Source organism: Oncorhynchus gorbuscha, linkage group LG05 (assembly GCF_021184085.1).
Source record: "Oncorhynchus gorbuscha isolate QuinsamMale2020 ecotype Even-year linkage group LG05, OgorEven_v1.0, whole genome shotgun sequence".
Taxonomy (NCBI): Eukaryota; Metazoa; Chordata; class Actinopteri; order Salmoniformes; family Salmonidae; genus Oncorhynchus; species Oncorhynchus gorbuscha.
This window is the reverse complement of record NC_060177.1, coordinates 12713329-12735736: the sequence shown is the minus strand read 5'-3', so window position 1 is coordinate 12735736 and position 22408 is coordinate 12713329. Positions and strand designations below refer to the sequence as shown.

Genomic DNA, 22408 nt, shown 5'->3' with positions numbered 1-22408 from the left:
ATGGCCAAGTCAAAGTCCAGATTTTCCAATTTTGATGTTGTGGCAGGACTTGAAACGAGAAGTTCATGCTTGAAAACCCACAAATGTCACTGAGTTAAAGCAGTACTGAATGCAAGAGTGGGCCAACATTCCTCTACAGTGATGTGAGACTGAACAACTACAGGAAGCATTTGGTTGCAGTCATTGTAGCTACAGGTGGCACAAACGGTTATTGAGTGTTGGGGGCAATTACTTTTTCACACAGGGAAATTGGGTGGTGTACAACTTTATTAAACAAGTAAAATAAATATTAATTTGTTGTCATTTGTAATCTCCGGCCCTTTAATCTAAAATTAGGTTTTGGTTGAAGATCTGAACTTTCAGTATCAAAAACATGAAAACGTAAAAATCTGAAAGGGGGCAAATACTTTTTCACAGCACTGTAGAGAATCTCAGATACCATACAGAAAACTAATCAAACTGTATCAATTATAAATATGTGTGTCTACACCAACCTGAGAAGTGAGCTACGAGAGAAAGTAGAAGAGTATCTGAATCAAGACCAATCAAGACAGCTGTACTGTATTGTATATATTATTTAGTATTTGATAAAATATGTAATGTTTACTTTGAAGTTTCCTTAGTTTGGATACATTGAAAAGTGGTGCTTCAGTTCCTCAGTGAACAATAAAACATGTTTTAGTTTAAATGTAGGTTTATTTCAATCAAAGTTCTTTCCTCTCCCCAATCTATTTACATGATTTTGTTTCACATTATTTTCTACAATGCTACAAGTCTAAATATCAACTTCCGTTTGAAAAATAATACACAATGTCACAAAAACACAAAACAAACGCGACTCCCTCAGTCACAGCCCCAATTCTTTGGTGGTTTACATCAAATTCCCAGGCAGGGTTGAATCTCAATTGTATTCCTCATGTCCTCCCTCCTCAGCTTCTCAATGCACAGATCTGAAGTTTCTCCACTTGGATCTTCTCCTCCATGTATTTTAAAAAGGAGGCAAGGAGAGGACAAGAATCAAGAAAAGACAATTGAGATTCACCCCTTCCCTTTCATACTTGGTATTAGAATGTGTGTGTCAGAAAACACCTACATATGTACCAAGTTGTAACACAAAGCTCTATCTACACATGGGTCTTAGGTAACACTGGTAAAGTACCTCTATACTACATATAAATGGAGACTGGAGATGGGTTGACTGACTCACAATTTAGTGGTAAACTACAGGGTCCCTCTTAGATAAAGGTACTTCTAATCTTCACATGATTAAATATTCCTTAAATACCTCCAGAGCTCTAGTCATAGTGCAAAATGACATGAGACAGGAGTACATTCCACATATTGCACTGAGCAGTAGTTTTCTTCAATAAAGAGCCCCTAATCATCCCTTGTGCCCCAAAAGGGAAAAGAAAATAGACAAGGCTGCATTTCATGAGCAAAAGAAAAACATCAATTCACCATTTAACAACTTTGGCCTTAGGCGTTCCATAGTGTCTAAAAAAAACACATTTAAAATAAAAATAATGTACAAAGCATGTTCAATAAATAACTATTTTCACAGACCCCCCCCCCAAAAAAAAATCACCAGTTTATACCCAATAGTTATCCCGTGCAAGGGGTGCTTGAGCTTACTACTACTGGAAACTACAAATTGTGGACATGTCAGGTGAGGCTTTGTTTCTTTATTCTTATTGGTGGAGCCCTTGGTGCGGGCGGGGCCTGTGTCCTCCTCATGCGTAGGTTGCGCCAGTGACCAGTAGCTCATAGGCCGGGTCATGCCCCCTCCTGCAGAGCACCACACAGGCACACAGCATCCCCAGCATCTACGGGTACAACAGTATGCATAGTTAGCATAATCATCATCGCTGCACCCAGAATAAAGTTTCACGTGCACTGGCCAGCTTCTCCATCTTGTGAAAGACTAGAATTTCCAGGAGTCCTGCTCCTAGAGCAACAGTAGTGCAGGGTTTCTGTCCCAGCCTTGTGCCATGCCATCACGTGATTCGATTAATTGAAGAGAACTTGGTGTGTGAAGTGAAGTTCTTCGAATGAATGAGAACAAAAAGAAGAACCAGAAGAATCATACCTACAAAATAATGTAATGTAGAAAAAAAGCACAGGTCGAGGCACTCTAGTCTTCATTAACCGGGTACATTGAGCATTAACACCTGCACAATGTGACACATGCGTTCGTCAGAGCTGGTGTTTAAATGCTCTTCATGCCTGGAGAATAAAGGCTCTCTATATTAAAACCCACTAGAGTGCTTCAACCTCCAGTTTCCTACCACTTTACTCATCTTTGGTGGATATGTTTCTCCCCCATCCCAGAGGCAACCGTGGCTGTTTGGGATACCTGAAGCGTTCTACATTGTTATGACTCATGAGACTGCATTTGAACATGCATTTCATAATTACTATACATCCAGTGACTCCACAAATACATCAAGTTATCCTCACAAGGAGAAGGGAAGTGACTGGTCAGCAGGACCCATGTTGTGATGTCCCCGTAAGGTAGTGTTGAAACATTGAAAAAGCAATTAGACACAATCAGGTCAGCTACTCAGCAGCAGCTCAAGGCCTACTAGACATTACTGCAGCTCTAGTTAACATGCACCTGGTACACATGGTTCAGATGTTATTACAGAAGGACTCAAATATCGGCCTAGGAACAGATTTTTACCTTGTCAGCTCAGGAACTCAATCTTGCAACCTTTCGGTTACAAGTCCAACACTCTAACCACTAGGCTACCTGCCTATATTGGTTTACCTGTATTGCAGCGAAGGTCAGAGCAGCCCAAATGACATACATCATGATTTCTTTCAGCTTTTTCACAACAAGAGCTTCACAGCCCTAGAGGAAAAAAGACAAATATTAAAAACATGTCTGTATGTCAGTATTTTCTTTAGGAAAGAAATGTGCGAGTCGAATGTCCAACCAAATCAAATAGATTCCCATTTGACTGCCGTCACGTGTTAGGTAATGGTGTTCTAGGAGTGCCCACTGACAATTCATTGACACCACATGCAAGTGACTACAATAAAATGCAAGGAGAAATGAGGGCCTACGAAGTGAACGTTGGCTCTTTGCACAATATCCTGTTTCAGTGTTAATTTAAAAATAAATTCTGTGCCTTCATCCTTGGCACGGTAGCTAGTTAGCTAACTTGATTTGCACGGTATCCAGCATTTTTAAGCTACTTGACTAGGCATTAGATTAGGAGGAAGGAGGAATCTAAATATTCCTCCTTGGTGGACTTGTATGACGTCTGTAAATTCTCTTTAAAATACACTGAACACTTTTCAGACTCACTGCGCAGGAAACCTTGTGGGCCGGTACCAGTTAATACTGTAAGTTCGCTAGTGAGAGCGCAATCTCAAGACAACCAGGCATAGTAGAGATATGATGCGATTGAAAAACAACCTGAACCAATCACCATGCATAGCCAATGGGATTTGTAATACATTTGTAATAAATTTTGTAATAAATTATTTGTAATTTATTATTTGATTTGTAATAAATTATCCAAAGTGACTTACAGTCATGCGTGCATACATTTTATGTTGGTGTGGTCCTGGGATTCAAACCCACTAAATCAAATCAAATCAAATCAAATTTATTTATATAGCCCTTCGTACATCAGCTGATATCTCAAAGTGCTGTACAGAAACCCAGCCTAAAACTACCCTGGCGTTAAAAGCGCCATGCTCTACCAACTGAGCTACAAAGGTCCATTTATAGACCATATTTATTTTCATTGGGCTATTTACTAGCTAAAGGAAACGCTTGGGTGTGCGTGTTCTCTCTTACCTCTGGGTAGAGGTCACCAGGCCGGCTCATGGTTCCAGTACAGTTGCTGATGTTGGGTTTACAGCAGCTGACTGGAACACTGTTGTTTCTGGACTCCTTGAACCAGCGAGTATTCCTCCAGTCAGAGTAGTTGTGAATGCCACAGCAGTGGAGCTATGACAGGGGAGAGGGTAGGAGAGAGATGGGGAGAAAGAGAGACTGCTGTAGGCACCTGCAAACTCACCTATAGTCATATTCTTTTTTTTTTTAAACATGTCAGGAGAAATAAATCCAGTGGCGTTGTTCTCACCTGTCTCTGCACATAGTCGATGGCTCGGCTGGGGGCATCTGTGTTGGTGCCATTGTATTCATCATACACCTTCTGAATGGAGTGGTTCACCTGATCTTCCACCTGAGTACAAGCAACAACGTCAATGTCATCTGTGCAAGAATTGTAACATTCATATTCAATTCCAACAAACTGCATTCCCATTCACCCTTTTCTATTGCTTTTGTGTGATAAGACACTAGGCAGTAGGCCAATACTAACCCTAGCTCTGTAGATATAGCCAATAACAACCACAACAACTTCTGTGACAAACACCAGCAGGAGAATGACAGCAAACTGCAGAGCAAAGAGAAGAGATATGATCAATTCAATATCTAGTCCAAAGATAAGAAATTACATTTACTTGCATTATACAAATGACATTTGTATCCATGTGCTTTTCAATACTTACAGCTGTTAGTCCGCAGGAGCTTTCCCGTATTGTGGCACAGCATCCAATCAGCCCAATGATAAACAGCAGAGTCCCGACTGCTATTATAATGGACGCTGGGATCAAGGTGTACACATCCTCAAAGAAGTGGTCATAGTCATCATATGTGATGAACACATAGGCTCCAATGTAACACAGAATTCCAGCTGCAGCCTAGAGAGGGGGCAGTGAGAGGGAGACAGAGCAAGAGAAAGTGTGGGTCAGGCATGTAACATCCAACATTTTTTTGCTTATCAGAAAGAAAACCCAATATTTTGTGCAGACTGAGACATTGTTTTAACAAACACACATAAAGCTGTTGGTATGTGGTCACTGGCTAGCTGCTGGTGTGTAGCAAGGGAATCCCCAGTTTCACTTTAAAAACTTGAACAAAATATACCCTTGCAATAACTTGTCTAAATTCATGGACTTATTAAGAGGACATATGCCATTTTTGTGATAAAGTGTGACTGAAGTTATTTTGGAGTGAGTTGAGTAACCCGGAAGGTTGCAAGTTCAAACCCCCGAGCTGACAAGGTACAAATCTGTCATTCTGCCCCTGAACAGACAGTTAACCCACTGTTCCTAGGCCATCATTGTGAATAAGAATTTGTTCTTAACTGACTTGCCTAGTTAAATAAAGGTTAAAAAATAAAATAAAATGTTTTTCATTAATATGACCCATGTATTTAGAATGATTATATAATATGTTATTATTCAAGTAAAAACAATACTTGAAATCTGTCCTTAAATTGAATATATTTTTTACTTGAAATCCAATATTTAATCAAATATCTACAATTAGTCAATATTTAAAAAGAAAAACAACAACTATGTAATCTTACAACAATTGCAACCCCTGCCATTCTATTTTGATTTGAGGTACATTTAACTGTTGTCACTGGCAATTCATGTATAGGGATTTTTATTTATTGTTTTTGTTTATTTTACTTTAATGCTATTTTATGTTTCTTCGGAGAAAAATACATGTGTAGTGATGTCCTATGTTTTTTGCTATTATATTGCAATTGGAAATTGCTTCTTTTTTTTAAGGGAATCCTCAGTTATGTAAAGTTAAGCTAAGTGATTATTGCAGCACAATCAATGTATTACCAAGCACTATCAGACTGCGAGCCGGACTCCTTGCTCGGGCCAAACTCTACGCCAGTTTGTTTCTTCTCGGTAATTAAAGTATATATCGAACGACATAGCAGCGTAATAATTTAGTGTGAGTCGTCAGGCTACTATCAGATGAGATTGGTGAGAGGTTAGGCCTAAACAATATGAAATACTAACTTGTGAAAACACTGTTACTGCAAAGAAATGTCGGGGACATCGGCGCATGGTGGCTAGGCGTTAGCTAGCAGGCTAGCTAGGTTTCTCACAGTGATACCAAATGTTTTTCATTGTTCTCTGTGGTGATACGTTTTCTGCTAAACTGACTCGCACAAAGTACAATCGTGCATATAGTCTTACCCACTGTTATGCAGTATTTCATTCAATCTCGCTGGTTTTCATGCAACAAATTGCAGTATTAAATGTCAGACGGTTAGCTAGCTAAAAGCGAGAGGTAACAACAATGGCAAATGCCCGTCCGGCGTTAGCCAGCAGATCCGACACGCTACTTCACAGCTGCATTAGTCTCCGACACCGCAAAACCGGCCCGGGATATGACTCGTTAAATGTACTTTAATCCAGGGATGAGAAATGCGTTGTACTCCGAATTGTCCCATTTCCCAACTGTTACACTGAGAATATTGTATATTTAAAACTAGTAGTCGTTCAGACGTTTTCTTCCTCATGTTAGTTAGCATGTGGCAACAGCAGCCATGTCTTATACACAGGAATGCTGTCCTATCCACCAACGGGTCGGATCTGCTGGCTACCTGTCCTTGTTCTACCGGTGCTTGCAATAACAGCAAAAGCATACATTTCAGAAATAATGTATATTTTAATAAACAAACTAGACAAGATGGTTGGAAAGCTCCACATATTCATTTTGTAGAGAATTAACGTGAGCTAGCTAATGTTAGCAAGACGCCTCCCTTTGCTGCAACAAACGTTAGCAATTTCTGTTGCGTACTGTAATTTATCCCAACCTTGACTACCTAGCGTCAAATACATGTTTTGAAACAAGTTCATGATATTTTACCCAGAATATTAGATTCAGAAACACCAGGACGGTCTTGGATGAAGTAATCCCACACTGGCCCATGGTTGCGCTGGAATCCAAATATGTTATTGTAATTTCGGATGGATCATGGATGTTGTTATTATAATAAAATGGCTGTCCTGTCCGTTCTTATTATACCTCAGTGCGGTGGTAGGTTCTGCCCCACTGCCTTCTACAAAATCGCCAAACGAGCGGATATGTCACGTGTGCAGATGAGATCGTCAAAACAACCCGACGGTAAACTTCTTCTTCTGTGGTGTTTATCGGCAGATGGCATCCACTGTTATGGGTCATTACTGCCACCTACTGTACTGAAGTGTGAGCTAGAGGGAGAGGAATCCTACATAAATCCTACCTGCCAGCCCTGTTTCTCCTATAAAAATATAAACAATTATACTGTATTTAATGTTTTTTTTAAATGGTGCTGGCAGAGAGGGCTGCCTCGCTTCTAGTCCTTAGGAAATGTTGCAATATTTCGTTTTGTATGTATTATTTCTTACATTGTTAGGTCAGACAATCTTAAGTGTTATTACATATAGCCGGGAAGAACTATAAGATATCAGAGCTGCGTCAATTTACCAGCACTAGGACCAGGAATACAACTTTCCTGAAGCGGATCCTTTGTCCGAACTACCCAGGGAATTTGAGCTGATTCCAGAGGCTGAACCAAAACAACGCCGCTAGAGAAGAGGTAGACAGAGCGATCCTCTGGTCAGATTTCACACACACCACCCACCTCTTCCAAGTATATTACTAGCTAATGTCCAGTCTCTAGATAACAAGGTAGATTAAATTAGGGCAAGGGTTGCTTTCCAGAGAGACATCAGGGATTGTAACATACTCTGTTTCACAGAAACATGGCTCTCTTGGGATATGCTGTAGGAGTTGATAATGCCACCTAGATTCTTTGTATGTCGCGTTGACGGGAATAAACATCTCTCCGGGAAGAAGAAGGGCGGGGGGGGGGGGGGGGTTTATGATTAACGACTCATGGTGTAATTGTAACAACACACAGTAATTCAAGTCCTTTTGTTCACCTGACATGGAATTCCTCATAATCAAATGCTGACTATTATCTCCCAAGATAATTCTCCTCGGTTATTGTCAAAGCAGTGTATATCTCCCCTCAAGCCGATACCACGACGGCCCTCAAGGAACTTCACTGGACTTTATGCAAACTGGAAACCATATATCCTGAGGCTGCATTTATTGTAGCTGGGGATTTTTACAAAGCAAATTTGAGAACAAGGCTTCCTAAATTCTATCAGCATATTGACTGAAGTACTCGAGCTGGCAAAACTCTGGATCACTGCTACTCTAAATTCCACATGTATACAAGGCTCTCCCCCGCCCTCCTTTTGGCAAATCTGACCACGACTTCATTTTGCTGCTCCCTTTCCCTTCCTTTAGGCAAAAACTCAAACAGGATGTACCTGTGTTAAGAACTATTCAATGCTGGTCTGACCAATCAGAATCCAAGCTTCAAGATTGTTTTGCTCATGCGGACTGGGACATGTTCCGGGTGGCCTCAGAATAATACCCTGGGTCTCAACCCTGCCCTGTGCAATTGAGTCCTGGACTTCCTGACGGGCCGCACCCTGGTGGTGAAGGTAGGAAACAACATCTCCACTTTGCTGATCCTCAACACTGGGGCCCCACAAGGGTGTGTGCTCAGCCCCCTCCTTACTCCCTGCTCACCAATGACTGTGTTGCCTCCAACTCAATCATCAAGTTTGCAGACGACTCAACAGTACTAGGCTTGATTACCAACAACGACGAGACAGCCTACAGGGAGGAGGTGAGGGCACTCAGAGTGTGGTGTTAGCAAAATAACCTCTCACTTAACGTCAACAAAACAAAAGAGGTGATCATGGACTTCTGGAAACAGCAGAGGGAGCACCCCCCTTCCCCCACCCACATCGACGGAACAGTAGTGGAGAAGGTTGAACGTTTCAAGTTCCTTGGCGTACACATCACGGACAAACTGAAGTGGTACACCACACAGACAGTGTGGTAAGGAAGACTCAACAGTGCCTCTTCATCTACTGCCTACATACAGATTTGAAATCTTTGGCCACTTTAATAAATGGATCACTAGTCACTTTAATAATGGCACTTTAATAATGTTTACATATCTTGCATTACATACTAACATTACTCATATCTCCTATGTATATACTGTATTTTATACCATCTATTGCATCTTGCCTATGCCACTCTGTCATTGCTCATCCGTATATTCATATGTACAGTTGAAGTCGGATGTTTACATACACCTTAGCCGCATACATTTAAACTCAGTTTTTCACAATTCCTGATATTTAATCCTAGTAAAAATTCCCTGTCTTGGTTCAGTTAGGATCACCACTTTAATTTAAGAATGTGAAATGTCAGAATAATAGTAGAGTGAATTATTTATTTCAGCTTTTATTTCTTTTATCACATTCCCAGTGGGTCAGAAGTTTACATACATTCAATTAGTATTTGGTAGCATTGCCTTTAAATTGTTTAACTTGGGTCAAACGTTTCGGGTAGCTTTCCACAAGCTTCCAACAATAAGTTGGGTGAATTTTGGCCCATTCCTCCTGACAGAGCTGGTGTAACTGAGTCAGTATTCTAGGCCTCATTGTTTGCACACGCTTTTTCAGTTCTGCCCACACATTTTCTATAGGATTGAGGTCAGGGCTTTGTGATGGCCACTCCAATACCTTTACTTTGTTGTCCTTAAGCCATTTTTCCACAACTTTGAAAGGATGCTTGGGGTCATTGTTCATTTGGAAGACCCATTTACGACCAAGCTTTAACTTCTTGACTGATGTCTTGTGTTGTTGCTTCAATGTATCCCCATAATTTTCCTACCTCATGATGCCATCTATTTTGTGAAGTGCACCAGTCCCTCCTGCAGCAACGCACCCCAACAACATGATGGTGCCACCCATGTGTTTCACGGTTGGGATGATGTTCTTCGGCTTGCAAGCCTCCCCCTTTTTCCACAAAACATACCGATGGATGATCATTATGGCCAAACAGTTCTATTTTTGTTTCATCAGACCAGAGGACATTTCTCCAAAAAGTACAATCATTTTCCCCATGTGCAGTTGCAAACCGTAGTCTGGCTTTTTTATGGCGGTTTTGGAGCAGTGGCTTCTTCCTTGCTGAGCGGCTTTTCAGGTTATGTCAATTTAGGACTCGTTTTACTGTGGATATAGATACTTTTGTACCTATTTCCTCCAGCATCTTCACAAGGTCCTTTGCTGTTGTTCTTCGATTGATTTGCACTTTTCGCACCAAAGTACATGAATCTCTTGGAGACAGAACGTGTCTCCTTTCTGAGTGGTATGACAGCTGCGTGGTCCCATGTTTATACTTGCGCACTATTGTTTGTACAGATGAAAGTGGTACCTTCAGGCGTTTGGAAATTGCTCCCAAGGATAAACCAGACTTGTGGAGGTCTACAATGTTTTAGATTTTCCCATGATGTCAAGCAAAGAGGCACTGTGTTTGAAGGTAGGCCTTGAAATACATCCACAGGTACACCTCCAACTCACTCAAATGATGTCAATTAGCCTATCAGAAGCTTCTAAAGCCATGAAATCCTTTTCTGGAATTTTCCAAGCTGTTTAAAGGGACAGTCAACTTAGTGTATGTAAACTTCTGACCCACTGGAATTGTGATACAGTGAATTATACGTGAAATAATCTGTAAACAATTGTTGGAAAAATTACTTGTATCATGCTCAAAGTAGATGTCCTAACCGACTTGCCAAAACTATAGTTTGTTAACAAGAAATTTGTGGAGTGTTTAAAAAACAAGTTTTAATGACTCCAACCTAAGTGTATGTAAACGAGTTTTAATGACTCCAACCTAAGTGTATGTAAACAAGTTTTAATGACTCCAACCTAAGTGTATGTAAACTAGTTTTAATGACTCCAACCTAAGTGTATGTAAACTAGTTTTAATGACTCCAACCTAAGTGTATGTAAACTAGTTTTAATGACTCCAACCTAAGTGTATGTAAACTAGTTTTAATGACTCCAACCTAAGTGTATGTAAACTAGTTTTAATGACTCCAACCTAAGTGTATGTAAACTAGTTTTAATGACTCCAACCTAAGTGTATGTAAACTAGTTTTAATGACTCCAACCTAAGTGTATGTAAACGAGTTTTAATGACTCCAACCTAAGTGTATATAAACTAGTTTTAATGACTCCAACCTAAGTGTATGTAAACTAGTTTTAATGATTCCAACCTAAGTGTATGTAAACTAGTTTTAATGATTCCAACCTAAGTGTATGTAAACTAGTTTTAATGACTCCAACCTAAGTGTATGTAAACTAGTTTTAATGACTCCAACCTAAGTGTATGTAAACTAGTTTTAATGACTCCAACCTAAGTGTATGTAAATGAGATTTAATGACTCCAACCTAAGTGTATGTAAACTAGTTTTAATGACTCCAACCTAAGTGTATGTAAACTAGTTTTAATGACTCCAACCTAAGTGTATGTAAACTAGTTTTAATGACTCCAACCTAAGTGTATGTAAACTAGTTTTAATGACTCCAACCTAAGTGTATGTAAACTAGTTTTAATGACTCCAACCTAAGTGTATGTAAACTTCCGACTTCAACTGTATTTATTCTTATTCCATCCCTTTACTTAGATTTGTGTGTATTCGGTAGTTGTTGAATTGTTAGATTACTTGTTAGATATTTCTGCACTGTCAGAACTGGAAGCACAAGCATTTCGCAACACTCACAATAACATCTGCTAATAATGTGTATGTGACCAGTAACATTTGATTTGATGATGTTCTACTTCGTATGCTCATTAAACTCAATTCCTGTTTCCCCTTCTCCCTCATATTGGATCTGTCTCTCTTCCCTTTCATACTGCCCACACTATATCAGCACATGCACCACTGTCTGTTTCCTGGCAAAAATCACACCTTTCTGTTAGATGCTGTCTTTTGCAATCAGCTGTGTCCATCTTGAAGCAGGTGGGGACAGTAGACTGGGATAAAGGAGAGATTGAATGTATCCGAAACACTCCAGCCATCTGGTCTACTCATGCTCTGAGTGCGCGGATAGGGATGCAGCTTTGCGAGGGTTAACTCGCTTAAACGTTTTACTCACGTCGGCCACGGAGAACGAGAGCCCACAGTACTTGGGAGTGGGCCACGTCAGTGACACTGTGTTATCCTCAAAGCGGGCGAAGAAGGTGTTTTGCTTGTCTGGGAGCAAGACGTCGGTGTGGCTGGTTTTCCCTTTGTAATTTGATTGTCTGTAGACCATGCCACATACGTCTCGTGTCTGAGCCGTTGAATTGCGACTCCACTTTGTCTCTGTACTGACGTTTTGCCTGTTTGATTGCCTTCCGGAGGGAATAACTACCCACCACCCAAAGCTCATGTTCCCAGCATGCCTGTAGCATCCCTTTCACAGGATGAGACACCCCATGTCCCTGTAGGTTCAGCCAATCGTTAATTGCCAGCTGCTGTCTCCTAATCTGCAATGGCATCTCCCTCATCTCCACCTGACGATGGGGAGGTCCAAAACGCCCCACTACATATTCTGAGTCTTTTCAGTGAGGTCCGGGCTGCCGAACCATACGCTCAAAGTCTATTACAGATGGAATCAATGCAACATACATGGTCCTCAGGGAAGAATACACAGCCCCCCATTCCATCCCTGTCAGACAGTGCATCACATTTAGCACCTTCTTACACTTTCCCACCACTCTCTCAATGTGTTCTGCCCAGGTCAGTCTAATGTCAAAGTATACCCAAAGGAACCTGAAGACCCCCACACTCTCCAGTTCTCTCCCGTACAACCTCATCTCCCATGTTCCTCCTGGTAAAGAACATTGTCTGAGTTTCTCTACAGAGAACCTGAATCCCCACATTAATGCCCACTGCTCTACCTCATACATTTCTTCCTGTACTTCCTGACTATGTATGGTACATATCTTCCCCTCTTCCATAAGGCCCCATAATCTGCAAATAAAGACCTCCCAATATCCAGCAGTACCTGCAGACAGTAAACTGTTGGATACTGTATCATTATGAATTGATACAATGTATAACTTGTTTTGTTAAAATAGATTACAGATTCGTTTCAATTAACTCCAACAATAGCTTTTAATTATCAAAAATATATCAATCAAACACAAAATATGAGACACACATACACACACTGTACATAGTACACACATACAAGGCCTATACTAATAGCTACCATAAATGAGGGTTTAAAAACTGATAGGCAGTGAGTGAGTAAGCAGTAAAAGATTAGAAAAACAGACAGGAAAATTATAATTCATACCAGAAGGTGGCAGTATAACTCCTCAGTTGTTAGCTTTGACTTGCATCAATTTATTTCATTCAAATTGTCCAGGCATATGCTATAATCTTTGTTTTACAAACATACATTTGAACCAGGAACAATTGTTGTTATATTGGAATCAGTCTACTGGTCCTTCTGTAGCTCAGTTGGTAGAGCATGGCGCTTGTAACGCCAGGGTAGTGGGTTTGATCCCCGGGACCACCCATACGTAGAATGTATGCACACATGACTGTAAGTCGCTTTGGATAAAAGCGTCTGCTAAATGGCATATATATATATTACTCATCATACTGATGTCACAAACAGAAGCGTAATGATTCCTTCTCTCTCACCATCAGCATTGCAATGGCTTGACCTGTTCCTTCAGTATACTTTTATTGCGGGGGTAATTTAAACCATTCAGAAGAGGGTTAACACACACTAACAAGTTTAGGTTGTTTGTGGTGCAGGGAGTTACTGCCCTAAAATACATTTAAACCACTTCATATCTCCCTGTAAATTTAGAAACATCTTCCAACCCAACGTTGCAAAATTATGATTTCCTCAAAACAACTCCAAAAGCAAATTAAATTGACTTCATACATGATATCTTGAGTCATCTATATGAATGTGATATCTGTGTTACTATCAAGTGATGTAAGGACATGGTTTACTTTCTTCATAAAGAAGCTGTCCACCCAATCAACATCAGTGCGTCCATGAGAGCAAATGACTGCTTCCTCGGCTGTCTGTCTGCCTGTTGCCCTCCTCATCATTAACCTGGTTAATATCCTATCAGCCTCCAGCTACACATGTCAGCAGATGTGTATGTGACTGTCAGAGGAGACAGATCACTGTGTATCTTCTACCACGCAAGGAAGGCAAAACTGGGACTTGTGTATTGGAGTGAGTGGGAAGCAAGGAAAGGCCATTGAGATGATAAATTCAATCTCTCTTCCCCAAGAAGAGGAGCATATGTCAGTGGAGATCTAGTGTTGGGGCCCGGAGGGCTGGACCAGCACGTCATCCTCTAACCTACCAGGCAGACGTCTACAGTGGGTGGTCAAAACACAGCGCGCAGACAAACCCTACATCCACATTCGGTGCGATGTGTGCGAGCTATTAGTCACAGAAAGACAATTACATTTCAATTTAATCAACTGTACATTACGAAATACAATTAAGACTATGATATGAGGTGGCAGGGTAGCCTAGTGGTTAGAGCATTGGACTAGTAACTGAAAGGTTGCAAGTTCAAATCCCCGAGCTGACAAGGTACAAATCTGTCGTTCTGCCCCTGAACAGCCTGTTCCTAGGCCGTCATTGTAAATAAGAATTTGTGTTTAACTGACTTGCCTAATAAAATAAAAAAATGATGTGCTACACTGTAGCCTATACATGGGTGGGTGTTACCTCATCTGACCATTCAAACTGTTGATTGTTTGTTTACTTACTGTATCTACAAATTACATCATGATGACCCTTGGAGGTTTAGCATATCATTCTGAAGAGACAGCCTAATTAAATGTAAAAGCATTTCCTCAGAGGTGTCATGCATGTACATAGGCTAGTTGAGGGGCCACTGATTATAGCCAAATTCAATATTGCAGAATGAATTCTGTGTAGGAGAATGTATTCCTCCTACTCCATACTGACATACTGACGGTGTATCTGGGAGCTTTGCAAGGCAAGTAGTAATAATGATAATAACACTATGCAACACATGTTACCATGTATAATATGGTAATATCAATGTGTAACCTTCATGTATAAAATATATTATGTATACTTGTGTGTCATGTATTTAAGCAATAAGGCCTGAGAAGGTGTGGTATATGGCCAATATACTATGGCTAAGGGCACAACGTGCCTGGATACAGCCCTGGTCATATACCTCTAACCCCTGAGGTGCCTTATTGCTATTATAAACTGATTACCAAAGTAATTAGAGCAGTAAAAATAAATGTTTCGTCATACCCGCAGTATACAGTATACGCTCTGATATACCACGGGTGTCAGCCAATCAGCATTCAGGGCTCAAACCACCCAGTTTATAAACAGTAATTACAGCTGGGAAACTTTAATCAGAAAACATTTGAAGAGGAGCAATCATTAATCAACCACATGAGACAACAATGTGAGAAGAGGTGTTAGTGTATTAGAACTACACAGCTGTAAGTTATCAAGACCGAGAGGGACAAATACATTTATGCTGTGTGAACAGAACACAAGGACAATACCTAATATACTTAATTAAAAAACATCCTAATCTAATCAATCATCTAACCTCTAACCTATTATACGGAGACCTCTTTTGACTGGATTGTAGGAATGCTTTTCAGACAGTGGATGCTGAGGATATGGCATATATTTGTGACATAGGTCACCTAACATAATGTTCAAGTGAGTTCAAACATCAGACAGTACAGACCAGGGTAGGGGTCTATTCCATTTCAATTCCAGTCAATTCAGGAAATAAGCTGAAATTCCCATTTGAATGCTTTTCAATTAGAAAAATATAGAATTGAAATTTGGTTACACTACTGACGATGCGCTCCCCAAATTTCACCACGCTCACTGTTCATTAACTCTTGGAAGTGCTTGCACAAAGGATAGTAACATCTCATCCTGTGTTCTTGGAATCTGAATATCTGGACTTGTCCAGTGACTGCTGAGAAAGATCAGCTGACAACAGGGGAAAGTCCTTGTGGCGGCACGGAGAGACGGCTGACAGGAGGGAATAGACCCCACTGGGACAGTCATGGGGTAGCTTCCCATTTCTGTAGTTTCCCATGCTTCGCAGTATGTTGGAAACACCCGCTTTAGCTACAGAAAGTCAAAATACGAGAATACCCCTAGAGTCTGCGAGAGCGGGGGCGGAAGATGACTCATCGGCTGACAACATGGTAACGACTGGACTGGAAACGACTACGAGTAATGAGAGCACAGCACAAGAGAACACCACAGCAACTGTCACAAGTTCTGCTGCAACAGTGGGCCATAAACAGATGCAGGTATGTGTCTGTGGTTGGAGGAAAGTTACATCACACCATGGGTTGAGGATCCACCAGGGGAAGAAGGGGTGTTTGGGTAAAGAGAGACAGAGAACTCGCATTGATTACTTTCTGCGAAAGCGATCAAATCAGTCGAATGAAGCACAGCAACTGGACGCAAACCATAGTTTGCAGTGCATCAGTACCACTGTCATGGAGGACGTAAACTCAAGCACCGAAGTAGCAACTGAGGTGGAACCAACAACAGGAGTGGAACTCACCCAGCCTCCCAGACCTGCAGTCGAGAGGAGACTACCAGGGCACAGACCGTATGTGAAGTGGCCTGGCGCCAGTGACAAGAAGTTGTGGGAAACAGTGAATACTGACCTTACCTTGACCCTCGAGAAACTTCGAGGCACAGTGGAGAAGAAGTTGGAGAGGATGGGGGACATCATCTATGAGTACGGGACAGAAAGATTTGGAGTGGAAGAGGCAAAAGGCGGGAGAAAGGTTCCAACCCCACCAGTTTCCAGAAGGCAACAAGAAATCAAGCGCCTCGTTCAAGAAAGGCGGCAGCTTAAGAAACAGTGGAAGAAGGCCTCGGAAGTGGAAAAGGAGGGCATAGAGGCACTTCAAGCTGACATCAAAACCCGGTTGGCATCCCTCCGTAGAGCAGAGAACCTACGGAAACGCAGAAGGAAAAAAGAACAAACTAGAACTCGATTCTATAAAGATCCCTTCAAGTTCCTTAAAAGTCTCTTCACAAAAGAAAAAAGTGGAGCTCTAAAAACAACAAAGAAAGACCTAGAGGAGCACCTGAGAATAACAAACGTTGACTCAAAGCGACATGAACATCTGGCCATCCCATCAGATATCCCACCCATTGAACCCCGGAACATCATATTGAGACCAGCCCTCCGACATGGAAAGAGGTGGAAGACACAGTTCGACGGGCAAGAACAGCATCAGGCCCGGGGCCAAATGGAGTCCCGTACAAAGTGTATAAGAACACACCAGACGTCCTGAGGTTCCTCTGGAGGCTTATGAGAACAGCTTGGCAGAAGAAGATAATACCCAAAGTGTGGCGTAGGGCAGGCGGGGTCCTGATCCCTAAGGAGAAGGATGCAGTGAACATCAGCCAATTCCGCCCAATCTCCTTACTGAATGTCGAGGGAAAAATCTTCTTTAGGGTCATTGCCCAGAGGATGGCTGAGTACCTACAAAGGAATACGTACGTCGATGCATCTGTACAGAAGGCAGGAATATCAGGGTTCTCTGGCTGCTTGGAACATTCCAGCATGATCTGGCATCAGATCCAAATGGCCAAGGTGGAGAAAAGGGACCTCCATGTAGTCTTCCTCGACCTCGCCAATGCATTTGGCTCTGTGCCCCATGAACTCCTGTGGTCTGCCTTCAGATTTTTCCACATACCGGACACCATCACAAACCTGGTGAAGTCGTACTTCCAGGATCTGCAGTTCTGCTTCACCACCTCAGAGTTCACCACCTCATGGCAGTGCCTGAATGTAGGTATAATGGCGGGATGTACCATTTCTCCGTTGGCATTCACAATGGCAATGGAGGTTATCATCAGATCCTCAAAATGGGTTGCTGGTGGACAGCGAGTCGACTCTGGTTTCCGCCTCCCTCCACTCAGAGCCTACATGGACGACATTACAACATTGACCACCACTGTCCCATGCACCAGGAGACTGCTCAGAAAACTTGAGGAGAACATCAGCTGGGCCCGTATGAAGATTAAACCATCCAAGTCACGCAGCATCTCGATTGTGAAGGGAGTACTCTCTGACCTGAAATTCTTCATCGGAGATGACCAAATCCCAACAGTGTCTGAGCAGCCGGTAAAAAGCCTTGGAAGGTGGTATGATGCAAGCCTGAAGGACAAAGACCAGGTGCAACAGCTGCGCAAAGACATCAGTAGTAGCCTACAGTCCATCGACAACACCCAGCTACCTGGAAAGTTAAAGGCCTGGTGTCTGCAGTTTGGACTCCTACCCCGGGTGTTGTGGCCCTTAGCACTGTATGAGGTTCCAATCTCAACAGTGGAGAAGATGGAAAGAGGAGTCACAGGCTACTTAAAGAAGTGGCTTGGAGTTCCACGATGCCTTACCACCATAGGCCTCTATGGAGATGGTGTCCTCAAGCTGCCCCTCACCAGTCTAACAGAGGAATTCAAGTGTGCAAAAACCAGGCTCCAAATGACACTGAATGAATCTCGAGACCCAGTGGTGAGCAACAACGCGCCGACCTTGGCAACTGGGCGCAAATGGAGGCCAGGAAAAGCAGTCCAGGAGGCAACAGCAGCCCTCAGACATGCTGACATTGTGGGTCATGTTCAGCAAGGGAGAGGAGGCCTTGGGCTAACTAGCCGTGCTGCTTGGAGTAAGGCCACTGCACCAGAGCGGCGGAAGATGGTAGTGCAGGAAGTACGCCATCAGGAGGAGGCTGCAAGGTGGGCCAAGGCAGTCTCTCTTGCCAAACAGGGACAGTGGACTCGATGGGACAGTGTGGAGAAGAGGAAGATCAGCTGGAAGGATCTGTGGGCCATGGAAGCGAGGCGGTTGAGCTTTTCCATCAGAGCAACATATGACGTCCTTCCAACACCAGTTAATCTTCACCAATGGTATGGTGAAGATCCGGACTGTGCCCTCTGTTCCATGCCAGCCAACCTCAGGCACATTCTCACAGGCTGTAAAACAAGCCTCGCCCAAGGACGCTACACTTGGCGTCACAACCAAGTCCTTAAAAACCTTGCGTCCGCCCTGGAGGACAAGCGAGCTGCCACCAACTCCCTACCACCCACAGCAGCATCACACTCCTTACGGACAAACTTTGTCCGCGAAGGGGCTAAACCACCGAAGAGCGGCTCTACACCATTAGAGCGAGACCAGCTGCGCTTGGCCCGCGACTGGAAAATGCTAGCTGACATTGGCCGGCAACTTGTGTTTCCTCCGGAGATCGCAACCACCACCCTAAGACCTGACATGGTGCTCTGGTCCCGTTCACTCAATAAGGTCTTCATCATTGAGCTCACAGTACCCTGGGAAAACTCAGTAGATGAGGCTTATGAGCGAAAACATCTGCGCTATGCTGATCTAGCTGCCGAAGCACGGCATCATGGCTGGAACACAGAAGTCCGACCAGTGGAGGTGGGCTGCAGAGGTTTTGTGGCAACATCTACAACCAGACTGCTTAGAGACCTGGGAATTAAGGGCCAGAGCCAGCGTTCGGCAATCAAAGCTGTATCAGAGGCGGCAGAAGGCAGCAGTCAGTGGCTCTGGATGAAGAGGAAAGACCCCAGCTGGGCCCCGAAGTGAGAGGGCCAGGAGGTATGCGGTCAACAATGATTGACTCAGGGAGGAGGACGCCCCTGCCATGCATAGTCCCATGGGATGTTTGCTATCAACAACAAGGCAACTCCTATGACTAATTGGGAATGGGACGCAAGCGTAGGATTGATCACCCTGTCGCTGGCCGCCTTTGAGGAGGGTGTATAGTGTGAAAGGCCGAAACACCCTAGGAACCAAAGGTACACTACTGACGATGCGCTCCCCAAATTTCACCACGCTCACTGTTCATTAACTCTTGGAAGTGCTTGCACAAAGGATAGTAACATCTCATCCTGTGTTCTTGGAATCTGTGTAGGAGAATGTATTCCTCCTACTCCATACTGACATACTGACGGTGTATCTGGGAGCTTTGCAAGGCAAGTAGTAATAATGATAATAACACTATGCAACACATGTTACCATGTATAATATGGTAATATCAATGTGTAACCTTCATGTATAAAATATATTATGTATACTTGTGTGTCATGTATTTAAGCAATAAGGCCTGAGAAGGTGTGGTATATGGCCAATATACTATGGCTAAGGGCACAACGTGCCTGGATACAGCCCTGGTCATATACCTCTAACCCCTGAGGTGCCTTATTGCTATTATAAACTGATTACCAAAGTAATTAGAGCAGTAAAAATAAATGTTTCGTCATACCCGCAGTATACAGTATACGCTCTGATATACCACGGGTGTCAGCCAATCAGCATTCAGGGCTCAAACCACCCAGTTTATAAACAGTAATTACAGCTGGGAAACTTTAATCAGAAAACATTTGAAGAGGAGCAATCATTAATCAACCACATGAGACAACAATGTGAGAAGAGGTGTTAGTGTATTAGAACTACACAGCTGTAAGTTATCAAGACCGAGAGGGACAAATACATTTATGCTGTGTGAACAGAACACAAGGACAATACCTAATATACTTAATTAAAAAACATCCTAATCTAATCAATCATCTAACCTCTAACCTATTATACGGAGACCTCTTTTGACTGGATTGTAGGAATGCTTTTCAGACAGTGGGTGCTGAGGATATGGCATATATTTGTGACATAGGTCACCTAACATAATGTTCAAGTGAGTTCAAACATCAGACAGTACAGACCAGGGTAGGGGTCTATTCCATTTCAATTCCAGTCAATTCAGGAAATAAGCTGAAATTCCCATTTGAATGCTTTTCAATTAGAAAAATATAGAATTGAAATTTGGTTTATTTTCTGAATTGACTGGAATGTAAATGGAATTGACCCCAACCCTGGTTACAGAGCAGTGGAGAGAAAACTGACGAATACAGAGACAAAACAATAGAACATCAGACGTCAGACATGAGGGAGGAGTCAGACAGGTGAGGACACAAAGACATCAGAGAGAACGTCATTGGGTTATTTAAAAGGAATCCTAAACAGGTGTGTTCTCAGCTGTGTTTTTGAGTGTGAACAGAAAGTTTGAAGTCGACAACTCCATTGTGTCCTCCTCCCAGAGCGCCAAGAACCTTGGCGTGATCCTGGACAACACCCTGTCGTTCTCAACTAACATCAAGGCGGTGGCCCGTTCCTGTAGGTTCCTGTAGGTTCATGCTCTACAACATCCGCAGAGTACGACCCTGCCTCACACAGGAAGCGGCGCAGGTCCTGATCCAGGCACTTGTCATCTCCCGTCTGGATTACTGCAACTCGCTGTTGGCTGGGCTCCCTGCCTGTGCCATTAAACCCCTTCAACTCATCCAGAACGCCGCAGCCCGTCTGGTGTTCAACCTTCCCAAGTTCTCTCACGTCACCCCGCTCCTCCGTTCTCTCCACTGGCTTCCAGTTGAAGCTCGCATCCGCTACAAGACCATGGTGCTTGCCTACGGAGCTGTGAGGGGAACGGCACCTCAGTACCTCCAGGCTCTGATCAGGCCCTACACCCAAACAAGGGCACTGCGTTCATCCACCTCTGGCCTGCTCGCCTCCCTACCACTGAGGAAGTACAGCTCCCGCTCAGCCCAGTCAAAACTGTTCGCTGCCCTGGCCCCCCAATGGTGGAACAAACTCCCTCACGACGCCAGGACAGCGGAGTCAATCACCACCTTCCGGAGACACCTGAAACCCCACCTCTTTAAGGAATACCTAGGATAGGTTAAGTAATCCCTCTCACCCCACCCCCCTAAGTTTTAGATGCACTATTGTTAAGTGACTGTCCCACTGGATGTCATAAGGTGAATGCACCAATTTGTAAGTCGCTCTGGATAAGAGCGTCTGCTAAATGACTTAAATGTAAATGTAAATGTAAAGTGGGTCTGAACTGAAGTGGCAGATGTGTGGTGGGAGTGAGCAGATCCTGGGTGCAGACCTTACTGAATGATCAAGCACCCATAGTGTGAGATGGGGAAATGTGGCTATTGGCCACCATTTGTTCCTAACATCTACATGTATTAGATGTTGTGTGCGGTAAATGTCCATAAAACTACTTAAACCCCACACTGTCATTTTACAGGAACCTGGATAGAGCCCCCACTTGTCACAAACCGGCTCGAAGTCCATAACAAAAAGGAAGACAATGTGGAGATAAGGAATAGCAAACCTATTTATTAACTGAAGTAAAGTAAATAGAATGAACAATGGTGTGTGTCGTCAGTAATCGGTAGTGTAAGTGAGTGGTTGCGTGCATAAATGTGATAATGAGGGGTATTGAACGGTGCCAAAGCAAACAAACAAGCAAAACAGCCAAAACCCAAATCTAACAGTGTGTCTGCATGGAGAGAGTCTCCTTAATGAATGGGGGAGAGGTATATTTATCCCGGGACACACCCGGGCCCAGGTGTGTCCATTGTTGCTGACGACCCTCCCAGCTCCGCCCGCCAACATCCTAATAAGGAAAACAAGAGCAAAGAGAAAGAATACGGCAGACAGAGTGGGAGGGTCATCACACAGTGTTCTGACATGGCCAGCAAAAGAACCCGGATCTCAATCCCATTGAGCATGCCTGGGACCTGTTGGATCGGAGGGTGAGGGCCATTCTCCCCAGAAATG

At 43.0% G+C, this 22408-nt stretch overlaps 1 protein-coding gene across 2 annotated transcripts; it reads right to left on the bottom strand.

Annotated features, from left to right (window-relative positions):
* Positions 1-249: 249 nt before the first annotated feature.
* LOC124035536 (tetraspanin-3-like) lies at positions 250-6914 on the bottom strand. Of its 2 annotated transcripts, XM_046348993.1 has the most exons (7): positions 6698-6912; positions 4528-4719; positions 4338-4412; positions 4098-4199; positions 3809-3961; positions 2768-2851; positions 250-1823 (listed from the first exon to the last, which is right to left on the bottom strand). In XM_046348993.1, the coding sequence occupies exons 1-7, from the start codon at positions 6758-6760 to the stop codon at positions 1731-1733; spliced, it is 762 nt and encodes a 253-aa protein (XP_046204949.1). In that variant the 5' UTR covers positions 6761-6912; the 3' UTR covers positions 250-1730. The 2 variants fall into 2 exon arrangements, 1 of the variants encoding a protein (XP_046204949.1); XR_006838756.1 differs by lacking the exon at positions 250-1823 and having other exon boundaries at positions 2832-3585; positions 3685-3961; positions 6698-6914.
* Between the last annotated feature and the right edge of the window lie 15494 nt (positions 6915-22408).